General features: G+C 47.4%; 2 protein-coding genes across 3 annotated transcripts; one reads left to right on the forward strand and one right to left on the reverse strand.

Moving 5' to 3' along the window:
- Positions 1 to 499: 499 nt before the first annotated feature.
- DAZAP2 (DAZ associated protein 2) lies at positions 500 to 5,025 on the forward strand. 2 transcript variants are annotated; one of them, XM_059403140.1, is made up of 4 exons: positions 500 to 1,034; positions 2,065 to 2,183; positions 2,587 to 2,755; positions 3,589 to 5,025. In XM_059403140.1, exons 1-4 carry the CDS (start codon positions 1,022 to 1,024, stop codon positions 3,909 to 3,911), a joined length of 624 nt encoding a protein of 207 aa, XP_059259123.1. In that variant the 5' UTR covers positions 500 to 1,021; the 3' UTR covers positions 3,912 to 5,025. The 2 variants fall into 2 exon arrangements, with proteins under 2 accessions (XP_059259123.1, XP_059259122.1); XM_059403139.1 differs by having other exon boundaries at positions 753 to 1,034; positions 2,587 to 2,832; positions 3,589 to 3,872.
- On the reverse strand, positions 4,816 to 21,555 carry SMAGP (small cell adhesion glycoprotein). The gene is made up of 4 exons (XM_059403141.1): positions 21,378 to 21,555; positions 20,551 to 20,619; positions 7,779 to 7,859; positions 4,816 to 7,072 (listed from the first exon to the last, which is right to left on the reverse strand). Exons 2-4 carry the CDS (start codon positions 20,582 to 20,584, stop codon positions 6,894 to 6,896), a joined length of 294 nt encoding a protein of 97 aa, XP_059259124.1. The 5' UTR covers positions 20,585 to 20,619; positions 21,378 to 21,555; the 3' UTR covers positions 4,816 to 6,893.
- Positions 21,556 to 21,910: the final 355 nt, after the last annotated feature.

Genomic DNA, 21,910 nt, shown 5'->3' on the forward strand with positions numbered 1-21,910 from the left:
AGAAGATTAGAGTCAGACACTCAGGAAAAGGCAAACGTTATAGGATTTTCGATACTAGTATTAGTCTGAACCATATTAAAAATGTCTTGTTCAGTTCCATCTCTGTACTTGTACACAGGAGGCATATATTAAAATGAAGGATGTAAGGAAAACCTTAATTGCTGCCCTCAAGGATGGCATCTCTGCCCTTAAGGACAATTAGGGGATTAGGGGCGAAGCGAAAACAGAGAAAATATACACAAGGCACCACACAGGTCACCTGCAACAAGGGCCAAAGGAAAGGCAGGGCCACAAGCACTCCCTGGGTACCGCGAGTGTGCCGGTTTTAGCGCTAGCCTCTTGGAGGACACAGCACGGCAGGTCCTGCCTTTTGCGAAGAAAGACAGCGACACAAGTAGTCAGGACAGCCTGTCGGTGCAACGGACAAGGCAGCGAAGACTCCACTGATGGTCGACCTCAGGAAAGGACACTGGATAGCCGGACTGGCAAAATAAATCTGGTCGGACCTGAGGCTTAAGTCGGACCTCGCAGGAGGGAAACTGCGCGAAAGGTCAAGGTTTGGGGCGCGTATTTCAGGCAGTTAGAGAAGTAATCAGAAATCTCCGCTCCTTGGGGAAAGGCTGTCAAGGTGAGGTGACCTTGAGTTGCGGCGCGTAGGTGGAAAAAGGTTCCGGGGAATAGTTGAATGGTTCTGCCTCCAAGCGCCCAAGAGAGAAAAAAATTCCTGTTTTGAGACAATACCTGTATTTGGTTTTCTTCGCGTCGTGGGACGCGGGTGGGGGTTGGTAGACGAGGCCCAAGGGGCGGGGCCAACGCGCGCGAGTAGGCGGGACCACGCGAGCCCTCCCTCTAGCTACTGGAGGCCGGGCAAGGGGGTGGGGTTTCCGGCGGTAGCGGCTCTCGGGCGTCGGGTGACGCTAGGAGGACGAATCGTCACGTGACACGGAAGTGACTACGAACAGGAAGAGGACGAAAAAAATAACCGTCCGCGACGCCGAGCTGAACCGGACCAGCAGCCACCATGAACAGCAAAGGCAAGGACGCGGTGCGGCTGGGGCCGTCGGGGGGAATAGTGCTAGCCTGGAGCGAGTGGACGGGAGCCCAGGGTCGCCAAGAGCCAGGCTCGGGGCGAGCTGCGCCTCGCTCCTGGGCCAGCTGCAGTCTCGGGGACTGCGCCAGGCGCCTTCGTCATCCCCGAACTACGGCTACTCGCTTCTTCCTGGCCCTTTTCTCCTTAAACTCTGTGGCGCAGTTTGGAGCTGCGGGCTCGGGTGGAGGGTGGGGGGGGGGGGGGGGGGAAAAGGCTTGTCATGATGGGCATCTGCAGAAGCAAATGGGGAGCTAGAGCAGGGATTCGGGTAGGCCAATGGAGAGCCGGCAGAGGCGGGGCGCCGCGCTCCGGAACCTGAGGCTGGCGCTCGGGCTTAACTAGTGAAGTGCCGGCGCTGGTGGGCGGGCCGGGGGCCAGAAGGGTCTCTCTCCCGTTTCCTCCGATGGCGGCGCCAAGTTCTCCTGGTTCTTGTGATTGTACTAGTGTTTGGCAGAGCACGAGTCTCAGCTGGTTCTCAGGACATTTCCCTTTATCTCCTCTCGAGTCTGCAGGTTCACTTCCACCACTCATTTTATTTGGAAGTCGACCTTGAGCAGGAATCTGTGGGGCAAATAATCGTAACTACTGTGACCCAGCGAAGTCTTGGGCAGTTACATCCAGGCTTGTGAAAACCACCCAGAGCAGAGGCAGGATGTACCTACCGTTGGTACATTGTCAGGAACGGGTGCCCAGACCTACCATGCATGGATGGAGAAACTTGGGTCCAGGCTATTACTTTACACCAGTATGCTAATGGAAAGAGCTCCCTTTCTGTCCAGTTAGAATCTAACATCTTCGGGCATAAGTGGGGATAAAGGAGCAAAGAGAATGCTTATTTTCTTGGCCCTAGAAATCGGGCCCTCCAGAGCAGTCAGTTTCCAAATGGGCTTGCTGTCATTAGGTTAGCTACCCAGTACGTTCCATTCTGGTGGCTCTGTATGGTAGGCGATGTGCATTTTTGTCTTGTCTTCCAGGTCAATATCCAACGCAGCCAACCTACCCTGTGCAGCCTCCTGGGAATCCTGTGTACCCTCAGACCTTGCATCTTCCTCAGGCTCCACCCTATACTGATGCTCCACCTGCCTACTCCGAGGTGCTTCCAGTTTACTAGACTTGAACTTGGATCATATTTTCAGCCCTTAGTTGAACCCGTCCCCACATTTTTATTTACTCTCCACAAAGAGGAGAGCATGCTCATATGACTAATCTGAAACACTGTGTACTTCAGCAATTTCTGTCGGGGTTGATAATGCATTCTCTGATCATTTTAGGTTTTCTGGCATAGGCTGAGGTGAAGAAGATGAGTTTGCGTTCCTTGAGCCTAACATTAGCTATAGCAGGAAGTGACCCAGGAGAACATCGAGTGGTAGTGGAAAGGCAGTTTGTGGAACTCACGGTGTAATCTGCACAAGGAGAGTTAAGAATGGACTCAGGAAAGGGATCTAAAATTGGAATGTCTTAAAGTAACCTGTTCCCTTCTCTTCTACCTCTTCTAGCTCTATCGTCCAAGCTTCGTGCACCCCGGGGCCGCCACAGTCCCCACCATGTCTGCTGCATTTCCTGGCGCCTCACTGTATCTTCCCATGGCCCAGTCTGTGGCTGTTGGACCTTTAGGTTCCACAATCCCTATGGCTTATTATCCAGTTGGTCCAATCTATCCGCCTGGTTCAGCCGTGCTGGTGGAAGGAGGGTATGATGCAGGTGCCAGATTTGGAGCTGGGGCTACTGCTGGTAACATTCCTGTGAGTATGACCTTACCGGAAACACTCAGCTCTTATGTATTTTCACTTCCCGGAAGAGATTATGTAGTCATCCTTTCACCGTCCCTGGGTAACAGCTGCTGTGATATTGGTGTAACCACTGATGCCAGTAGTCAGGCAGAAAGCAAGTTGGGGGGGGGGGGCAGGAGATCTGTGGCAGGTCAGCAGCATCTGGCACATTCCCTGGGGTCTGAGTTAACCAGATTTCTTTGTTTTCCTATCTTAGGAGTCCTGCCTGCTGCCTTTTCATTGCCAGTTTGGTGCTGGTCTAGGAATACTCCTTATTCATTCCACGAGCATTTAAAGCATTGATTTCACATGTGCCATCAGCATGGCATTCCGTCAGGAAACATGATCATTAAATGGAGAAAGGCACAATACTTATTAAGTAGCGTTTGGAGAGATATTAGAGATTTTAGTTCTGTTTTCCTACGTAGTTCCCCCACGTATAAGATTTGGAGCCCAAAGGGTCCTTGGTAGGGCCATCCGCTCAAAACCGTATACCCGAAATGAGATGAGAATGCCTTTGAATGAGTGGTAGGCCCTCTCCTTCCTGTTTGTATCTTTGGGTTCAAAGAGAATACAGACCTGCTTTACAACCCAAATTGGTGGCAGAACTAGCTTAACAATGCGATTGGTGAGCACACTGCCATCTTCCTGATGGATCGTGTTGTCCCTGTGTCCACTTCCCTTGTCTCAGCTGCACTGTGCCCAGTCAACCTTGTCTTTTCCTTTCAGCCTCCACCCCCTGGATGCCCTCCCAACGCCGCTCAGCTTGCAGTCATGCAGGGAGCCAATGTCCTCGTAACTCAGCGGAAGGGAAACTTCTTCATGGGTGGCTCAGATGGTGGCTACACCATCTGGTGAAGAACCAAGGCCACCTCCGTGCCGGGAAAGACATCACATACCTTCAGCACTTCTCACAATGTAACTGCTTTAGTCATATTAACCTGAAGTTGCAGTTTAGACACATGTTGTTGGGGTGTCTTTCTGGTGCCCAAACTTTCAGGCACTTTTCAAACTTAATAAGGAACCATGTTATGGTAGCAGTACCTCCTTAAAGCATTTTGAGGTAGGGGAGGCATCCATTCATAAAATGAATGTGGGTAAAGCAGCCCTGAGGATCTTCCTTTAATTCCTCCGGAGTACTACTGTACCATACTGGTCTTCGCTCTTAGTAATAAAACATCAAATTAGGTTTGGAGGGAACTTTGATCTTCCTAAGAATTAAAGTTGCCAAATTATTCTGATTGGTCTTTAATCTCCTTTAAGTCTTTGATTTCTATTACTTGTTATAAATGAAATGCATTAGTTGTCTGCCTTTCCCTCCTTTGCCCCATGGCCCACCCTCACCCCTAGTCTTCCAGTTCCTTCCCGCCAATCTCCATTGAATCAATGGTGCAGGACAGAAAGCCAGTCAGACTAACTTCCTTCTCTCCTTGCACTTGTCCCCACTTGCCATCTTTTAACTAGTCTTTCACAAGGATCCTCTGAAACTCTCTCTGTGCCCCAGGCACAGGCCCCATTACTTCTGCTTTTGCATCTCCTCAGGCAAAAGTGGAGGGTGCCCCTCGGACCCTCCTTACAGGTTGTTTTTTCATCTGTGAACCAAACTCCAATTTGCTTCGGTGCCAGAAAAACAGAGCTCTATTTGAACCAAGGGTATCAATGCAAACTATAAACAGGTTTGTTTAAAAATGTGGGGGCAAGGAGGAGGATGCATTTCAAAAGCCTGATGACATTAGAGCCAAATTAGGGGAAGTTTTCGCACCCAAAAACTGGTTATCGTTCATCGTCAGAGTATCTCATGTAGGCCTTCATGGCTCCCGAGAATTCCTCAGCCAGTTTAATGGGGTCATATTATGAGTCCCTCACTATAAAATGACTTGAGTCCAGTAAAATCTCATTAGGGTTAAGAATATTTCAGGGATCCTTAATATTTTGATTTTTGTTTTCTGAATTGGATTTTATTTTATCTTATAATTTCAGTTCATCTAAATTTTGTGTTCTGTCCATGTGATGTTTGACTGTACCATTGACTGTTATGGAAGTTCAGCGTTGTATGTCTCTCTCTACACTGTGGTGCACTTAACTTGTGGATTTTTTATACTAAAAATGTAGAATAAAGACTATTTTGAAGATTTGAATAAAGTGATGAAGTTGCATTACACCTCACTTTAAGGATTCTTTACTCAACTCGTTCTTAGATTTTTTTCTCCACATATATCTTATGTCCCACCCAGAATTCAGATGAGTCCTGCTGTCATTCTGGGGTTTTGTTTTGTTTTTTTAAATGAAGCCTTTGGAATAAATTGAGGAGTACAAGGCCAAGACTTGACTATTTTCATGAGTCCCATTTTAGAGGTTTTACTTTTCTTCATTTTATTTCCTAAGCCCTTTTAGATCCTTAAAGCCTATTATGCCAGAGGTAGTCAGAACATAAACTTAGAAATAAGGGGACTGATTCTCCTACTTGCTCTAGAATTTGACTTGAGAAAAATGTTTTAGTATGACAGTCTGTAAGTTCAAGGCGACCTTCAGTTTCTCCAAAGTTCTGTGTGGGGAAATCATGAAAACTAGAATTGCCAAAATTGATTCTTCAACTCTTGAGTCTTGGGAGGAATTGAGGTTGGACAATGGAGCAATGCAGTTAAGACCTCAAAGGAGATTTAGCTTAATTTCCAAGTAAAACAGTATTTGGGGAGCTATGATTTCTATCAAAACATTGTGTCTTTTGAACACATATCATTTGGGGACTAAGTTAGATCCAAGAAGCTTCTCTGGGCTTGATTCAAAGGACACTGGTGGGAAGAATGGTAGGGAGATTGTTCCTGGTTCCCTCTGTATACAAAAGGGGTCTGGGAAGGGGCATCTGGGTGACTCAGGTCGGTTGAGCATCTGCCTTCAGCTCAGGTCATGATCCCAGAGTCTTGGGATGGAGTCTCGAGTTGGGATTCCTGCTCAGTGGGGAGCTTGCTGCTCTCTTCCTCCACCCTTCCCTACCTCACTCATGCTTTCTCTTGAGCAGAGTCTCCCAGGGTATGTTTCTTTTCTTTCTTTCTTTCTTTTTTTTTTTTAAGATTCTATTTATTTATTTGACAGACAGAGATCACAAGCAGGCAGAGATGAGGAAGCAGGCTCCCTGCTGAGCAGAGAGTCTGATGTGGGGCTGGATCCCAGGACCCTGAGACCAAGACCCGAGCCAAAGGCAGAGGCTTTAACCCACTGAGCCATCCAGGCGCCCCTCAGGGTATGTTTCTAATGACACTCCCCCGGAACAAGCTTCCCACCACCATCTACCAAACTACTGAGATTGTTGTGGGAACTTGTGAAACTCCCCTAGGGTTCTTTCTGTTGGGGAAAGAACATATCCAAACGAGTTAAATAAGCAGAAGAAACTGTCGAAAAAGTTTGAGAATGGGTAATTCAAAATATAAAGGTAGTTATTTCTTGCACATGGGAATCAGATTTCTGTATCAATGAACATTTTTAATTGTGATAAAAATAGCATCAGTACAAGGTTATTCGGGAAGACAGAAAGGCCAGGCTCAGATTAGGAGATGGAGCACGTTCATCATGGGGTGAGGTCTCCCCAGTCTCCTGTCCCTTCCTGCTCAGCCTGTTACCATGGTATCTAGCACCTGGGAAGAACTTCTACCGACACTATCTTTGTTCAAGCTGTCACTAGTAGACCAGGTAGGGGACAGAGGAGCAGCCAGAGACCCTAATGCTCCTGCCCTTTGACCTTGAAAAAAGTGAAGATGACCAGGCACATACTCATGTGGCCTGGCGTCGCTCGACCTTGCTGGGCAGCCACTGATACTAGCTATAATACAAAGGCCTGGCTAAAGACATCAACAACGGCTTTCTCTGTGTCCCTGGCATCAGTGATGTTGGCATTTGGGCTTGTGTCCTAGAAGGAGCTCAGGTTTGCCCATAACAATCAATGCTTCTCACTGGTTTCAGATAAAACTTTCACCTAATAAATTAAAGAGTGTGTTAGCTCTGGAGCCTAGATAAGCTCCTTGGGGGCCCGGGAATCATTAGATGAAATATTCCTCCTTGTCCCTGCCCTTGGCTGAATCACTCTCCATTTGGAGGATGGTGCTGGGCTCGCCTTCTGCAGGTTCGTAGGTGACGTAGCTGCCTTTGTTCTTGTACAGGTAAAAGAAGATCAAGACCACGACCGAGAGCAGGGTGAGGAAGACCACGGTGATGACAACTTGGAAAGGAGAGGGAAAATGCAGAGATGTTTCAGGATTGAGGATGTCTCAGTCATTCATGGGGTCCCCTGAATTCAATGATTCCCTCACTTTTTGTATAAGGATCCTTTTGTTCGAGTTAACCACTGTCCACGTCCACATCCATATTCCCCCAGAAGCCCAACTTCCATGGTGCAGGATATCTGATGCCTCCTGGGGCTTAAGCTAAGCACACATGACTTTGGATTTCTAACAAAACAACCCCCTCTCAACCAGTTCCTGATGATTCTGAAGAAACAGGAAGGAGGGAAAGAGGAAATAGCTTATCCCAACAGGAAGACATTTTGAAACCCACGGCCTTCTGCAGGGATTTCTCTGATCCCTCCCATCCCTGTCCTCACCCACTTGATGAGCCACACATATTCCCACTGTTACCCGCACACTGGAGCGTAGGGCCCGTACACACTTATATCTATTTGTGGCCACTTCCCACATTTACTGGCAGTGTCTCAGGCGTGAAGCCTCTAAGTCTTTTGTAGCTTTGTGTGTGTGTGTAGAAGAAAACCTACATGCCAAAATAAGCCCATTAACGGATCTGGTCTCCAATTTGTGGTGCTTTCCTGCATAGGGAAAGTCCTCGATCACCATACTGGGTTCCTAGTCTATGGAGAGAGATAGCCCTTGAGTTCAAGAAGTCTTCTGGATTTGGCTCAGGGCCTTTGTTACCTGCAATGAGGGCTGTGCTTGCCTCGGCTTCTGGGGACAGGGCTTCAGTGGCCTGTAGAAACGGGGTGGTCATCAGCTCTTCTAGAAAATTTAGAAAAGTGGAAGAGGAAATGGGGTGAATTCTTTTGTTCTAAGATGTACATTTGTCCTTCAAATTTCACCACTCCACCTCTTCTCTAATAAAGAATTTGTCCTTCAACTCCTATAGTAAATCCATACAAAAAAACCTGCAGGACAAAACAGAAAATAAACTACCATCCAAAGACAATGAACACTTTGATAGATTTTTCTCTGCTTCACAGAGTGGTTAAAAGTATGGGCTTTGGAGCCTAACTGTAAGATTTGAATCTGAGCTCTGTCCTTTACTGGCTGTGTTACCTTCAAAAAATTACCTAACCCCTCTGTGCATTAGCAACCCCTCTGCAAAATGGAGATAACAGTACCTACTTTACAGGGTTGTTGTGACAGGTAATAAGTAATTCAGTAAGGGTAAGCTATTATTAGGAATGCATACTTTCACACAGATGAGATCAAATGAGTGTGTACGTGTATATATATTTACATTATATTGGCACAGGCATTTCTTTAATGCTCTTACAAACTCTTTGTAAACATTATTTTTATTCGGTTTTTTAAACTGTATTTTTTAGAAGTAGGCTCCATGCCCAACATGGGGTTTGAACTCACAACCTTGAGATCAAGATTCACGCATTCTGCTGACTGCACCAGCCAGATACCCCAACATTATTTTCAAATAATAAAATAATACCCCTCCCTTATTAAGACCCTTTCCTATGCCACCAGAGTAGGCCCTGCAGTTGAAAGATTCTAAAACAAGACCTCTCCTACCCTAAAATATTATCTCATACCTCCTCCTGCTAGTGGTCTATCCATCCTTTATAGCCTGAAAGCCACCCTAAAGTCACTACCCAGGTTCACAACACTCAAAATTGTGGTCTCCAGAAGTCCCTTTTAAAAGTAAACACACAGGGGTACTGGGTGGCTCAGTTGGTTCAGCGTCTGCCTTCGGCTCAGGTCATGATCCTGGGGTCCTGGGATTGAGCCCTGCATCTGGCTCCCTGCTCGGCGGGAATCTACTTCTTCCTCTGCCCTTCACCCTGCTTGTGTTCTCTCTCTCTGTCGCTCTCAAATAAATAAATAAATAAAATCTTAAAAAAGAAATAAAAGTATTTATATGGGCAGTCAGGGAGTCCTTAGTTCTGTCCCTAGTTACCCTTTTAGAGTAGGGATTTGAAAGGCACCGAGTTAAGGTTACTGTAGGACAGAGGTATCCTGGGGAAAACAGGCCAGCTGACCCTGACATTGCCCACAGGAGGCCTTACTCAATATTCATTCAGTAAATAGCGGAAGCACTCATTAACTGTCTCCCCTTCGCCAGGTACTGGGCCTATCACAGAAAGCACATGGCCCGCCTTCACAGAGCTGGTCCCCCACCATGCCAAGGCTCGCAGTTCATGACTGCAATACACGAGACAAGGAAACCTGGGCATGCAGGAGAGCACGGGACAGAGGGTTTGATCTAGTCTTCCAGCAGGCACAGCCTCCACAGGAAGTGAGATTTGAGCTGGCAGCTGAAGCAGGGGTAGGAGTTTACAGGGTAAAAGGGATAAGAGCCAGCACAGCTGGAGCATAGGGCATGAGCGTGACTCCTGTCTAATGCCAACTGACTTCAGGTTTCCATCTAGGGCAAGTGAGATAAGTCACCAGCCGTGGTCCTGGAAGCAGTGCTGAAGGGGGCAATGGTGTTGAGGAGTCTTTTCACACAGGCCAATAAGAGGGCTGATGAAGCTGGTCCCACAACATAGAAAGCAGAGGTGGGCTGCCTAGAGCCCCTCCCGCCCTTCCCCAGGTCAGCCCAAATGTGCTCTCCTGGGACCGCTGGGGTGACTTTAGGCAACTCTGCAGGGCACTGGTGAGGCCTGAAGGAGAGCAGGAAGCAATCACATAGTGACACTGTTTACCTGCTTAGTGATTAAAAAAGAAAGCTACTCTGGGTTTGAACCTTGCCCCCACATTACCAGGTGACCTTAAGGAAGTTACTAAACCTCTCTGAGTTTTCGTTTCTTGAACTGAAAAATGGGAGCGTGGTGGGCAGCTGATGAGGGGGCTCGGGATGGCCCCCACTGCCTGGTGTTTATTTACACCCTATGTGAGACCCTCTCCCTGTGTGTGGGCTGGACCCAGAGACTTGCTTCTCTCAAAGAGAGTACAGCAAAAGTGATGGGCTGTCACTTCTGAGATTATGCAGTGACTTCCATCAAAGGAAGCCTGATCTAGTCTTCCAACAGGCAGAGCTCCCCATCATGCACTTTCCTCCCCCCAAATCTCCCGGACTGCACTCCATGTTCCCACCACTGACCTAGAATTCTGTACAGATGCTCTTAGTTTTGCCTTTCTTAAACATTAGAAAACGTAAGACATACAAAGCACTGAGAAGACTAGTTCATGTATGAAGTTTAAGTATAAAGGATAAGAAGATTCAAGTCAATCAACAGCAGTTTACTTTGCCCCTACCATGTTGAGAAAGGGGTAGTGCTGAGGTCAACCAGGGGCAGGACCACGGAGTTCCATCAGAATGAGGGTTCAGAGGACAGATACGTATGACTCCCCGAGGACAGATGATGATTGCTAGTTGGGAAATTCTGCAAGTGATCCCGATTATAACAGCTGCCATTTACTAAGCCCCTGCTCCATGCTGGGGGCTTTATAACATACTCATTAACCTTACATCAATCACTTCAAAGTAGGTATTTTTATTTGCTAATGTGGACCCGGAGGCCCTGGGAGAGAGTTAAGTGAAACGGCTCACGTGGCACATGAAGGAACAGTGCATGGAGCTGAGATCTGAATCCAGGACTTCCCGCTCCAAATCCCAAGCTAGGTATTTATACTAATCCTTTCTACTGTGTCCTTTTCTTTTTTTCCAATAGGGAACAAGAGGAAGAGATCATGAAAGATTACCACGGGGCAGCACAACAAGCCTTCCGGAAAGCTCGAGGGTTTAAAAAATTGGGGTAAAGGGAAGAGAAACACCTACCAACCACAATCACTGCTGTGCCACAAAGAGTTGTCCTTATGGTGCCTTGGTGGCTCAGTTGTTGAGCATCTGCCTTTGGCTCAGGTCATGGTCCCGGTGTCCTGGGATCAAGCCCAGCATAGGGCTTCCTGCTCAGTAGGGAGCCTGCTTCTCCCTCTCCAGTTCCCCTTGCTTGTGCTCCCTCTCCCTCACTCTCTCTCTGTCATAAATAAATACAATCTTAAAAAAAAAAAAAAAAAAGAGTGTGTCCTTAATGCAGACTGGCTCAGGGGAGCTACATCAGTGTGACAGGAAAGCCATGTTGCTTCACAGGCAACCTCCCTAACTTTATAACCTTTGATGCACTCAGAGGCAAGCTCACTACAACCAAACAGTGCACGTCGGCAACGTGGAAAGACCTTCAGGGACATACAATTCGGGGCGCCTGGGTGGCTCAGTCGGTTAGGTGTCTGCTTTCCACTCAGGTCATGATCCCAGGGTCCTGTCCTGAGTTGGGCTCCCTGCTCACCAGGGAGTCTGCTTCTCCCCCTCCACTCCCCATCCTCGTTCCCACTCGTGCTCTATCTCTTTCTCTTCAAATAAATAAAATCTTTTTTAAAAAAGATTAAGAAAAGAAACATACACTTCAATAGGAGTGCCTTCCTATTATTTACATGAAGCCATCTGGCGAAGCAGTTAAGCACAAATGAAGGAGGTACAAAGAAATTTACATCTACATTAAGGCAATGAATTAATGATGAAGGCAGACCCCACATCAGATTTTTACTTATGATGAAAATGGTCTCTGCTGGAAGCAAAGGCTCTCTGGACTCTGCTTCTAAAAGGAGGAAACACACACCTCAGGAACAAAGGCTCATCCATTTTGTAGCAGTGTCCGAATTTCTTTTGTTTTTAAGGCTGAATAATATAACAAAGGAAGTTCTGACATATGCTACAAGATGGATGCCACTTATTTATTTTTTTAAGATTTTATTTATTTGACAAAGACACAGGAAGAGATGGAACACAAGCAGGGGGAGTGGGAGAGGAGAAGCAGGCTTCCTGTTGAGCAGGGAGCCCGATGTGGGGCTCGATCCCAGGACCCTGGGATCATGACCTGAGCCCAAGGCACACGCTTAATGACTCAGTCACCCAGGCTTCTCAATGGATACCACTTATATGAGGTACCTAGAATAGTCAGATTCATAGGGACAGGACATAGAATGGCAGGTGCTAGGAAATGGGGAGAGGGGATGAGCAGTTGTTACCATTTTTTTTTTAAAGATTTTATTTATTTTTTAAAAGATTTTATTTATTTATTGACAGACATATCACAAGTAGGCAGAGAGGTAGGCAGAGAGAGAGGATGAAGCAGGCTCCCCTGCTGAGCAGAGAGCCCGATGAAGGGCTCGATCCCAGGACCCCGAGATCATGACCTGAGCCGAAGGCAGAGACTTAAGCCTCTGAGCCACCCAGGCACCCCTAAAGATTTTATTTTTAAGTAATCTCTCTACCCAATGTGGGGCTTGAACTTACAACCCTGAGATCAAGAGATGCATGCTCTACTAACTGAGCCAGCCAGAGGCCCTGGGATGGCAGTTGTTGTTTAATGGGTACAGAGTTCAGTTTGGAAAGATGAGAAAGTGCTGGAGATGGATGGTGCTGATGGTTGCACAACAGTGTGAATGTGCTTATTAATGGCACAGAACTGTATACTTAAATACTGTAAATTTTATGTTATGTATAATTTTACCATAATTAAAAAACCCCTTCTCTTCACACAGTTTACATTCTGAGAAGAGGGACAATAAATAAATAAGTAGAATTATTGTTGCATTAGTATTATTGTATTGTAACTGTTATTAGTTGTTGATTAGTGCTATGTAGAAAAAAAGGAGCAGGAAGTGGGGTAGGGGGTTGGCATGTGGATGGGGTGCTCAGGGAGTCTCCCTGATGAGGTGACTTAAGTACAGGCCTCTAGAAGGTGAGAAAGGCAGCCTGGCAGAGATCCAGGCAGAGGGAACAGCAACTGAGAGACAGGGGTAGGCACAATATTGAAAAGCACTGATGCATGCTTGGCACGCTTAAGGCACAGCAGAGAGGTCACTGAACAGAGCAAGGGAGAAGCAAGAGGAGAAGAAATCGAGGGGGCTGTGTACTATAGGTGTCGTAGGCCACAGAAGGGCTTTGGTTCTTTCAGTGACTGAAATGAGAACCTCTTAGAGGTTCTGGGGCAGAGACTGGATTTATATTCCAAAGAAGTGCTTCTCGACCTCTGTTGTGTATAAGAACCTCCTAGGGATCTTGTTAAAAAGATTCAGGGGGCCGGGGGTAGGGCCTGAAATTCCAAAGACCATGCTTTTGAAACACTGAGACCACCATATTGGGAGGAAGCCCAACGGAGCCCAGTGAAAAAGCGGTAGGATTCCGAGACATTCTGACACTAAGACTGACAGGGTATGTATGGGGCGCAGTCAAGGATGACATCAAGGTTTTGGGCTTGAGTAACTGGAAGGAAGGAAGGCATGGTGTTACCCAAGCTGGGAAGCCTGCAGGAGGAACAGATTTGGAAGGGAAGATCAGAGTTCAGTTTTGGACATGACTGCTTATTAGATACCCAAGTGCAGCTGTGAAGACTGGAATTTTGGGGTGGGGGGCGCCTGGGTGGCTCAGTGTAAGGTTAAGTCTCTGCCTCCGGCTCAGGTCATGGTCTCAGGGTCCTGGGATCAAGCCCTGAGTTGGGCTCTCTGCTCAGCAGGGAGCCTGCTTCCGCCTGTCTCTCTGCCTGACTCTCTGCCTCCTTGTGATCTGTCAAATAAATAAATAAATAAATAAAATCTTTAAAAAAAAAAAAAAAGACTGGAATTTTGGTAAGAGGTCTGGAATGGAGATTTTTAAAAAATCTGCATATTTAAGCTCCTGAGAATGGGTGAAATCACCAAGGGAAATAAGTATTGATAAAGAAGCCCAGGGCTGAGCCCAGAAAAGAAAGAGCAAGAGACTGAAGAGTAGTAGCAAGCAGCCAAACAGACCAAGTACGAGGATACTGGGTTTCCCCATGCAGGGCTCATAAAGGTCCCAGAAAACAGCAGCTCTGGTGAACTGCTGTATGTAAGGCCCTAACTGACACTGAATTAAAAAAAAAAAAAAAAAAAAAAAAAGGAAGAGGAGGAACTGGAGGCAGAATATAGATAAAACTCTTTTTTTCTGTAAACATGAGCAGAGCAATGGGGCTGCAGCTGGAGGGGGAAGGGAGTTCAAGTTTTTTTGTTTGTTTTTTCAAGAATGGGAGAAATGACAACATGTTTATGTCGGATAGGAAGGACAGAAGAACTTGGATGAGAGGGAACAGCTGGGGATGCCTGAGGGAGGAGAGTGGCTGCAACTGAGTCCTTGCAGGGAGGGGATCCAGCACCCCAGAGAGGGAGGGGCCGGCTGCAGACAGAGTAGAGAGCTAGGGACACGCATGTGGGCGCACAGGCAGGTGGCAGAAAGATGGGGACAGTGGGAGCCTTCGGCAGTTCTTTCTGAGAACTTTAATTTGCTCAAGAAAACAGAGTGCAAGGTCATCAATGGAGAGTGAGGGGGGGAGCCGGAGTTTAAGAAGAGCTGAAGATGTTGCAGGAGTAGATCTTGTCTTATCACAGAACACGGATAAGGCTGTTTATACTAGGGGCGCCTGGGTGACTCAGTCAGTAAACCGTCTGACTCTTGGTTTTGGCTCAGATCGTGATCTCAGGGTCCTAGGATCCAGCCCCTGTCTGGCTCCGAGCAGGGAGTCTGTGTCTCTCCCTCTCCCTTGCCCCTCCCCCAGCTCGGGCTCACTCTCCAGAATAAATAAATAAAATCTTTTTAAAATCTTTTAAAAAGATTTTATTTATTTATTTGACAGAGATCACAAGTAGGCAGAGAGGCAGGAGGAAGCAGACTCCATGCTGAGCAGAGAGCCCAATGCCAGGCTTGATCCCAGAGTCCTGCAGAGGCTTAAACCTACTGAGCCACCTAGGTACCCCATAAATAAATATTATTAAAAAGACTCTATAATATCCTGCGGAGTAACAGAGCCTAGCTATCAGGACTAAGCGGAGCAGGAAATGACCACCACGGGAAGAAGGGGGCAAGTCCAACCACAGGTTCCTCCTCTGGGATTTAACTTTAGTTCTTTTCGATTGATACTACTACATCAAGCCATGCCAGGACCAAATTTAAGACCTTTCTTAGGTCTTAATAAAAGACTACAAATAAATAAATAAAAGTATTACATCACCAGACGGGCCTAAGAAAGTTCAGTATCAATTTCCCGATAGTAATAACTCTGGCTTTTTCGCTTGACTTTCCTAATCCACTGCCTATTAAATTCTTTGCAAGATCTTTGTTTTGGTGGTCCACTTCGGTGGCACCTTCCACATAAGTTGAGTGTGCAAGCGCTTCGTGCCTTTTGGGTAAATGCAGACTCCAAGAGGCCCAGGGAAGGTGTGGCAAATTTGTGCAAGTCTCCAAACAAGAGGGGGCAGCTAATAAGCTGATGAACGGAGAGATTTCAAAATGACTAGAAAAATGGGCCAACCTGAGCAGGGCAAGAATTTGACAGATTCTTTGGTCTTGTTCAACTACCACCAAAGAAAGAATGGGGAAGCCATGGCATGGCAGCAGCATATATAAAAGATTTACAGTGAGATCCCCAGAAAGCAATGGGTACTGGAATGGCAAAGGGCAACAAGAGGGACAGCTGGGCTGTGGGCTTTTGGATAGCTTTTATTTTCTTCTATATGCTTTCCTTTATCTTCCAAATCTCTTATGATGGTATGTTGATCCTTGAACAACATGGGTTTGAAGTGCATGGGTCCACTTATAACGTGCATTTCCCCCCATAAACACAGTGCAGTACTGTAAATGCGTTTTCTTTTCTCTAGCTTCCTTTATTGCAACAAGGCAGTATATAGTATGCAAACCATGTAAAATACGTGTTGATTGACTGTTACTGGTAAGGCTTTTGGTCAACAGTAGGCTATTAGTCGTTAAGTTTTGGGGGAATCAAAAATTATACGTGGATTCTGACTGTGTGGGTGCTCAGCACCCCTAGTTTTCAAGGGTTGACTCGTCTTTTATAATCTTAAAGAATTTAAAACTTGCTGTTATTCTAGGCCCCATTAATATAAATATGGTCTCTAATAAAGAAGACAACAGCGTGGCCCTACTTTGTGCCACTGCCACTCTTAGACTGCTGAGCTACGTCTGGGTATGACAATTTTGTGGTGAGCTGCCAACATAGTGAATGGCTTGGAAATTGTTCAGATAAGGAAAGCTGGCAAGAGAAAGCCCAGAGAAGAAACTCACAGAGAGCCTAGAGCTTGAATGCTATCTTCAAATATGCTGATGGATGACCTGTGCATCAGGACCACTGGTGGTGGTGGTGATGGGGTGCCTGGGTGTCTCAGTTGTTCAGTGTCTGCCCTGGGCTCAGGTCAAGATCCCAGAGTCCTGGGATTGAGCCCATGTCAGGCTCCCTGGTCAGTGGGAAGCCTGCTTCTCCCTCTCCCTCTGCTTCTGTTCCCTCTCTCGCTGTGTCTCTGTCAAATAAATTAATCTTAAAAAAAAAAAGAGGGCCACTGGCCGAAACTAATGGGAGAGAAGGAAAAGCAAAGCTGATAAAATCCTTCACGGGATACTGGAAGGAGAATTCTAGCACGGAATGGGTGGTTCAGTTAGCTGACCCTCAGAAACTTTCTCAGCCTTAGTTTTGGAATTTTTATAAATTGTCCACTAGCTGACCCTCAACCTTAATATTAGAATTTTTATAAGTTGAAAATGTTCCATCAGAATTCTCCTCAACATAAATATATTTTTTAAATTTTCTCACTTTTTTTTTTTTTTAAGATTATTTTATCTCTCCTCCATCCTGGTGATGTAAGCAGGGTTGGTATTATCATTATGTACAAGCTCAGAAAACTGCCATCAGCCAGCCCAGGATCACTAAGCTGCTGGCTGAGCTGGGCTTCGAATCTGTCTCCTCATTCCAAGGTGTTTTCCACCACACAGCGTCAACTCTCTATGTTCTGGAAATATCTCTCCTCTGCCTCAGCTAACCATTTTAGTTTATGTGTCCACTGGGTTTGGTTCCCTGAGTTTTACTGTAGAGTGGAAAGTACTATAGCACTGTTTGCAAGAGTCACCCATATCTGAATGTCCATCAGCAGAGGAATGATTACATAAATTACAGGCCATTCATTCTGGAAACACCATACAGTTGTCAAAAGGAATGTTGCATATCTGTAATTACTGGCACAGGATATATGGTGAGATGAAAAAAGCAAATTACTAGGGCAGCAATGTGTAGTAAGATTACATATTTGGGAAAAAAAAGTAAATTAAGATGAAACTATAAACACATGCATACACGCATTTATTATGTCTGCATATACATATAAAAGGTCTAGAAGTCTATTCCTTAAGGGGGCATATAATAGCCTTTTTTTTTTTTTTAAGATTTTATTTATTTGACAGACAGACATCACAAGTAGGCAGAGAGAGGGAGGCGGAGAGAGAAGAGGAAGCAGGCTCCAGCCTGAGCAGAGAGCCCGATGCGAGGCTCGATCCCAGGACCCTGGGATCATGACCTGAGCTGAAGACAGAGGCTTTAACCCACTGAGCCACCCAGGCGCCCCCATGTAATAGCTTTTCAATGAAAAAATAAACAACAAAACAGGAACACCATAAACATGGTGTTCCTACACCATTTCTCTCCTGTCTCCCTGCCCAAACAAAGGAATACTAATATTACTCTCTTTCTTCCCTCTCTTCAGGCTTGGAAGGACTGTAACACCATTTTTCTCTCAGGTGGGGGGCTTGGGGTAGAGGACCACAACAAGATCTGAGGCTCCACCCAAATCCTAACCAACAACAAATGAAGTTCAAGATCTATTTTGCTTACGTACCTTTTTGGTCATTGTTAAGCCAAATACCTATTGGTTTCTTTGAGGCCCTTGTTTTCAGGCTAAATCTCTTATCATTGAGGCATCAGATCCTTTGCCACCTGAGTCTGCCAACCTACTTATTTGCTTTAGACCTGCCCATCAATGGGTGGCTCCCTCAATTCTCCTTTCCATGGGAACCCGCCCTGGAATTCTACTTCCTTTCTCTTTCCTTCTCTTTCATGTGCTGAGCCCACTGAGAGCGGTGTGCCATGACAGAAAGAACACAGGCTGTGCAGTAGATTGAGACTGGGCACAAAATCCTGCCTCGGTCTTTATTAGCCACATGATCTTGGGAGAATTTAACCTCTGATAATTTCTTAATTGCCCCAAAACTCAGTTTTTGCTTCTGTAAAATGAGGATTAAAATCTGTTCGTGAGGTTGGGATAAGGAATAAGCAGAATGAGAGACAATTAACAACAAAACTGGCCAGCTAAAAAGTGGGTAAGGACTTGAATAGAGAGTTCTCTAAAGGAGATACACAAAAAGGAGGAGGAAGAGGAGGGGGAGGAGGGGGAGCGGGAAGGGAAGGAAGAAGAAATAATGCAGATGGCATATGAAAAGATGCTCAATATCACTAATCATTAGGGAAATGTAAATTAAAATCACAAAGAGCACTTCACACCCATGAGGATGACTACTATCAAAGAAAGGAAAAAAAAGAACAGAACAAGTGTTGGTGAGAATGAGGAGAAATCAGAACCTTTGTACACTGCTGGTGGGCCTGGAACATGGTGTAGCTGCCGTGGAAAACAGTGTGGCAGGTCCTCAAAAAATTAAACAGAATGACCATGTGATCCAGCAATTCCTCTTCTGGGTACATACCCGAAAAAACTGAAAGCAGGTACTCGAGAAGAAATTTATATACCCATATTCCCAGCAGCCTTGTTCACAATACCCAAAGGGTGGAAGCAGTCTCTTGGTGGATGAATGGATAAACAAAATGATGTAGTACATGTGTATATAATGATGTGTGTATGATATTATCCAGTCTTAAAGAGGACATTCTGACACACGCTACAACAGTGATGAACTTGAGATGCTAAGTGAAAAAGCGAGACACAAATTGACAAATACTGTATGATTCCACTTATATTAGGTACCCAGGCAAATTCATATAGACAGAAAGTGAAATGCTGGTCATTAGGAGCTGGAGGGAGGGGGAATGGGGAGTTATTGTTTAATCCATACAGAGTTTCAGTCTGGGAAGATGATGAAGTTCTGGAAATGGATGGTAATGGTGGTTGGTTACATGTGGTGGTAACAGTGTGAATGTTAATAATTCATGCCACCGAACTACCAAAACATGGTTAAAATGGTAACATTTATATTATGTATATTTCACCACAAATTTAAAAAAAGAAAGAAAAGAAACCGTCCAAGTCCTAGAAAGAAAAGAAACTGCCCAAGTGCTAACTCCTCAGTTAGCTGCTGAAGCCACCCCTCTTTTTCCTGTGGGTAGGTCTATTCTAGAGTTCCTTTGCCTTCTCCAGAACACCTTCCATGGAAGACAGTGTGTGTGATCTCACACATGGCACTAACTTGACCCAGAACAGCCACTGCACCCTTCTTGGTCTGTACAAACCTCATCTATTCTTCAAGGGTTAAGTGCTCCAGTCCATTCCATTCCCCACTCATGAAGCCTTTGCCGACCAATCTAGATTTCTATCCACTTCTCCGTCTTCTCGTTTCTCACTGGACCATGGGCATTCTGAATGATGTGCATCACGGTCATAGAGGACAGTGTCTTCAACTTCCCTGGGTTTGTTACTCACCTGTTTCCACATCAATATAGTAGATAACGTGTGTCCTAATGAATGACGAATGAGGCTGTACATGAAAACACAGGTGCATAGACCAACCAAGGTTTTTTCTTCCCTTACCCTACAGTACACAACGAAAACCATCAGTGACTGATGGTCTGTCTGGCTCAGCTTGGTTACTAAACAAAAGGTGGCAACTCTTTCTCAGTGTGGTGAGAGGTGGATCCCTGCCTGACCATAGCCCCAGATAACAACGGGTTTTGATGCTGCAGTGTATCATCAGAGGAGTGGAATTAAAAAGCAGGTAGAAATCCTTTCCAGGGGGCGCCTGGGTGGCTCAGTGGATTGAGCCGCTGCCTTCGGCTCAGGTCATGATCTCAGTGTCCTGGGATCGAGCCCCGCATCGGGCTCTTTGCTCAGCGGGAGCCTGCTTCTCTCTCTCTCTGCCTGACTCTCCGCCTACTTGTGATTTCTCTCTCTGTCAAATAAATAATAAATAAAAAAATCTTTAAAAAAAAAAAAAAAAAAAAAAGAAATCCTTTCCAGGAAAAGGAGGATCTCTAACAAGCACCAGTTAATAGTAACAACCAATGTTATTGAGTGCTTCCTAGGTATGAGACACTGGGGCTGGGTGTTTTATATGGGTTATCTCATTTAGTCTTCACATATAACCTCATAAATAGGTACCATTTTCCCCATTTTACCAATAACAAAACTGTAGCTTAGAGAGTGGATCACTGGCTCAAGGTCACAAAGCTTTTTAAGTGGAAGTATTGGGAACTAGCCCAGGTCCATGTGATTTCAGATTCAAACTGAACCAAAGTAAGCATTTTGGTAGCCCTCTGCAGCTTCCCAGGACCTTTTCCGGTGTGAGGCGGGCACAGGGAAATGGGAGGGTCACCCCATCTGGGCTGAGGCCTCAGGGAATTCCAGGCCCTGGCTGGAGGTGGGGGAATGTTAACAAGTCTCTACCGTTCCTATGGGAAAGGCTTTCACCTACCTCTTGGAGAAGGCGTGCTTAGCAGACTAGTCATTGCAGCAAATGGATGGGCACCAGGGAGAGGCAGATCTGTAGGAAGAGGGACAAAAACAGGCATGAGATGGGTGGGCCCCTATCCGGGGTTGGAGACACTGAAGTCCCAGGAAGGCCTTTGGGGCCAGGTTTGCTCGGATTCCTTCCCTCATGGGGCTAGTCCTAAACCCTTCTCTTCTGGTTTCCCTCAGAATCTCCTCCGGCTGCAGGTGCCAAGAGCGGAGCCGAGACCTCTGGTTCTTGGTAGGGCGTTGCCTCTGAACGTCCTACCCCAAGGTCCTTTCACCTGGCCCCCACATTTACCTAAGAGATTTCTCCCGACCTGAGAAAGTAGGCGAAGGTATGCAAACGAGCGGCGGACCCAGTTTCACCCCGCCGCAGGCACAGGTACCCCGCTCTTCCCGAGCCGGGCGTCTGCGCGCAGCCGTCCACTAGGGGTCAGGAGAGGCCCGGGAGGGCAGGACCCGCCGGCTCCGGTGCCTGCGCGGGGGCAGGGCCGGGGCCTGGGGGCGGGGAGCCAGACACGGGAAAGGGAGGCGAGGGGCCTCCGTCCCCTTCAAGCTCGTCCCTGAGCAGTCGCTGTCCGGCCCCGGCCCGTTCCCCCCACCCACCCCCCCGGTTCTCCCTTCCCTGCCCGCCGCGCCGCCCGCCGAACCCCACCGGCCGGCCAGCAGCGCCGACCCCACTGGGCCCGGCCGGAGACTCGGCGGCCCGCGCGGACGTCGGGGCTGGCGCGGCGAGGACGGGGAGACCCGGTCTCGGCCCCGCCCCCGCCCCGGCCCTCCGGCGTTTACCGGCACCCGGCTCCCGGGGCAGCCCGCGGCGCGCGCGCGGCCGTCCGTCCGTCCGTCCGTCCGGGCAGCCGGCTCCGAGCGGCCGCGACGGGAGGCTGTGGGCTCGCGTGGCTCCCGTGGCCGAGGGGACTGCGGTGTGCGTGCGGGCCTCGCCCTCCCCAGGTGCCCTCCTCCGCGTGCTCACCTTACCAGTCGGACGGGCGGCCGGGGGAGGGCCCGGCGCCACTCCGCGCGGCCTTTTGAACCGGCCGGGGGCGGGAACGGCGGAGAGCCGCGGAGAGCCGCCGGGGGACGCGGAGCGGGAGGAAGCGGCGGGCGGGCGCGCGGAGCGAGCTGCGGAGGCCGGCCGAGAGTGGGGGTGGAGGGACCGGCCGACTGGGTGGGACAGGAAAAGAGGAGAGAAACCGCCCTCTGCAGGTTCCCTCTGCCCGGCCGGCCGCCTCTGCTCCCCCGGGAGGAAAGGCTGCTTTTCCTTGTCCGATTGTCACTTCACTCTCCATCCGGAGCCGCTTCCTCCCTCGCGCCGAGGCGGC

This window comes from Mustela nigripes, chromosome 6 (genome assembly GCF_022355385.1).
Source record: "Mustela nigripes isolate SB6536 chromosome 6, MUSNIG.SB6536, whole genome shotgun sequence".
NCBI lineage: Eukaryota > Metazoa > Chordata > Mammalia > Carnivora > Mustelidae > Mustela > Mustela nigripes.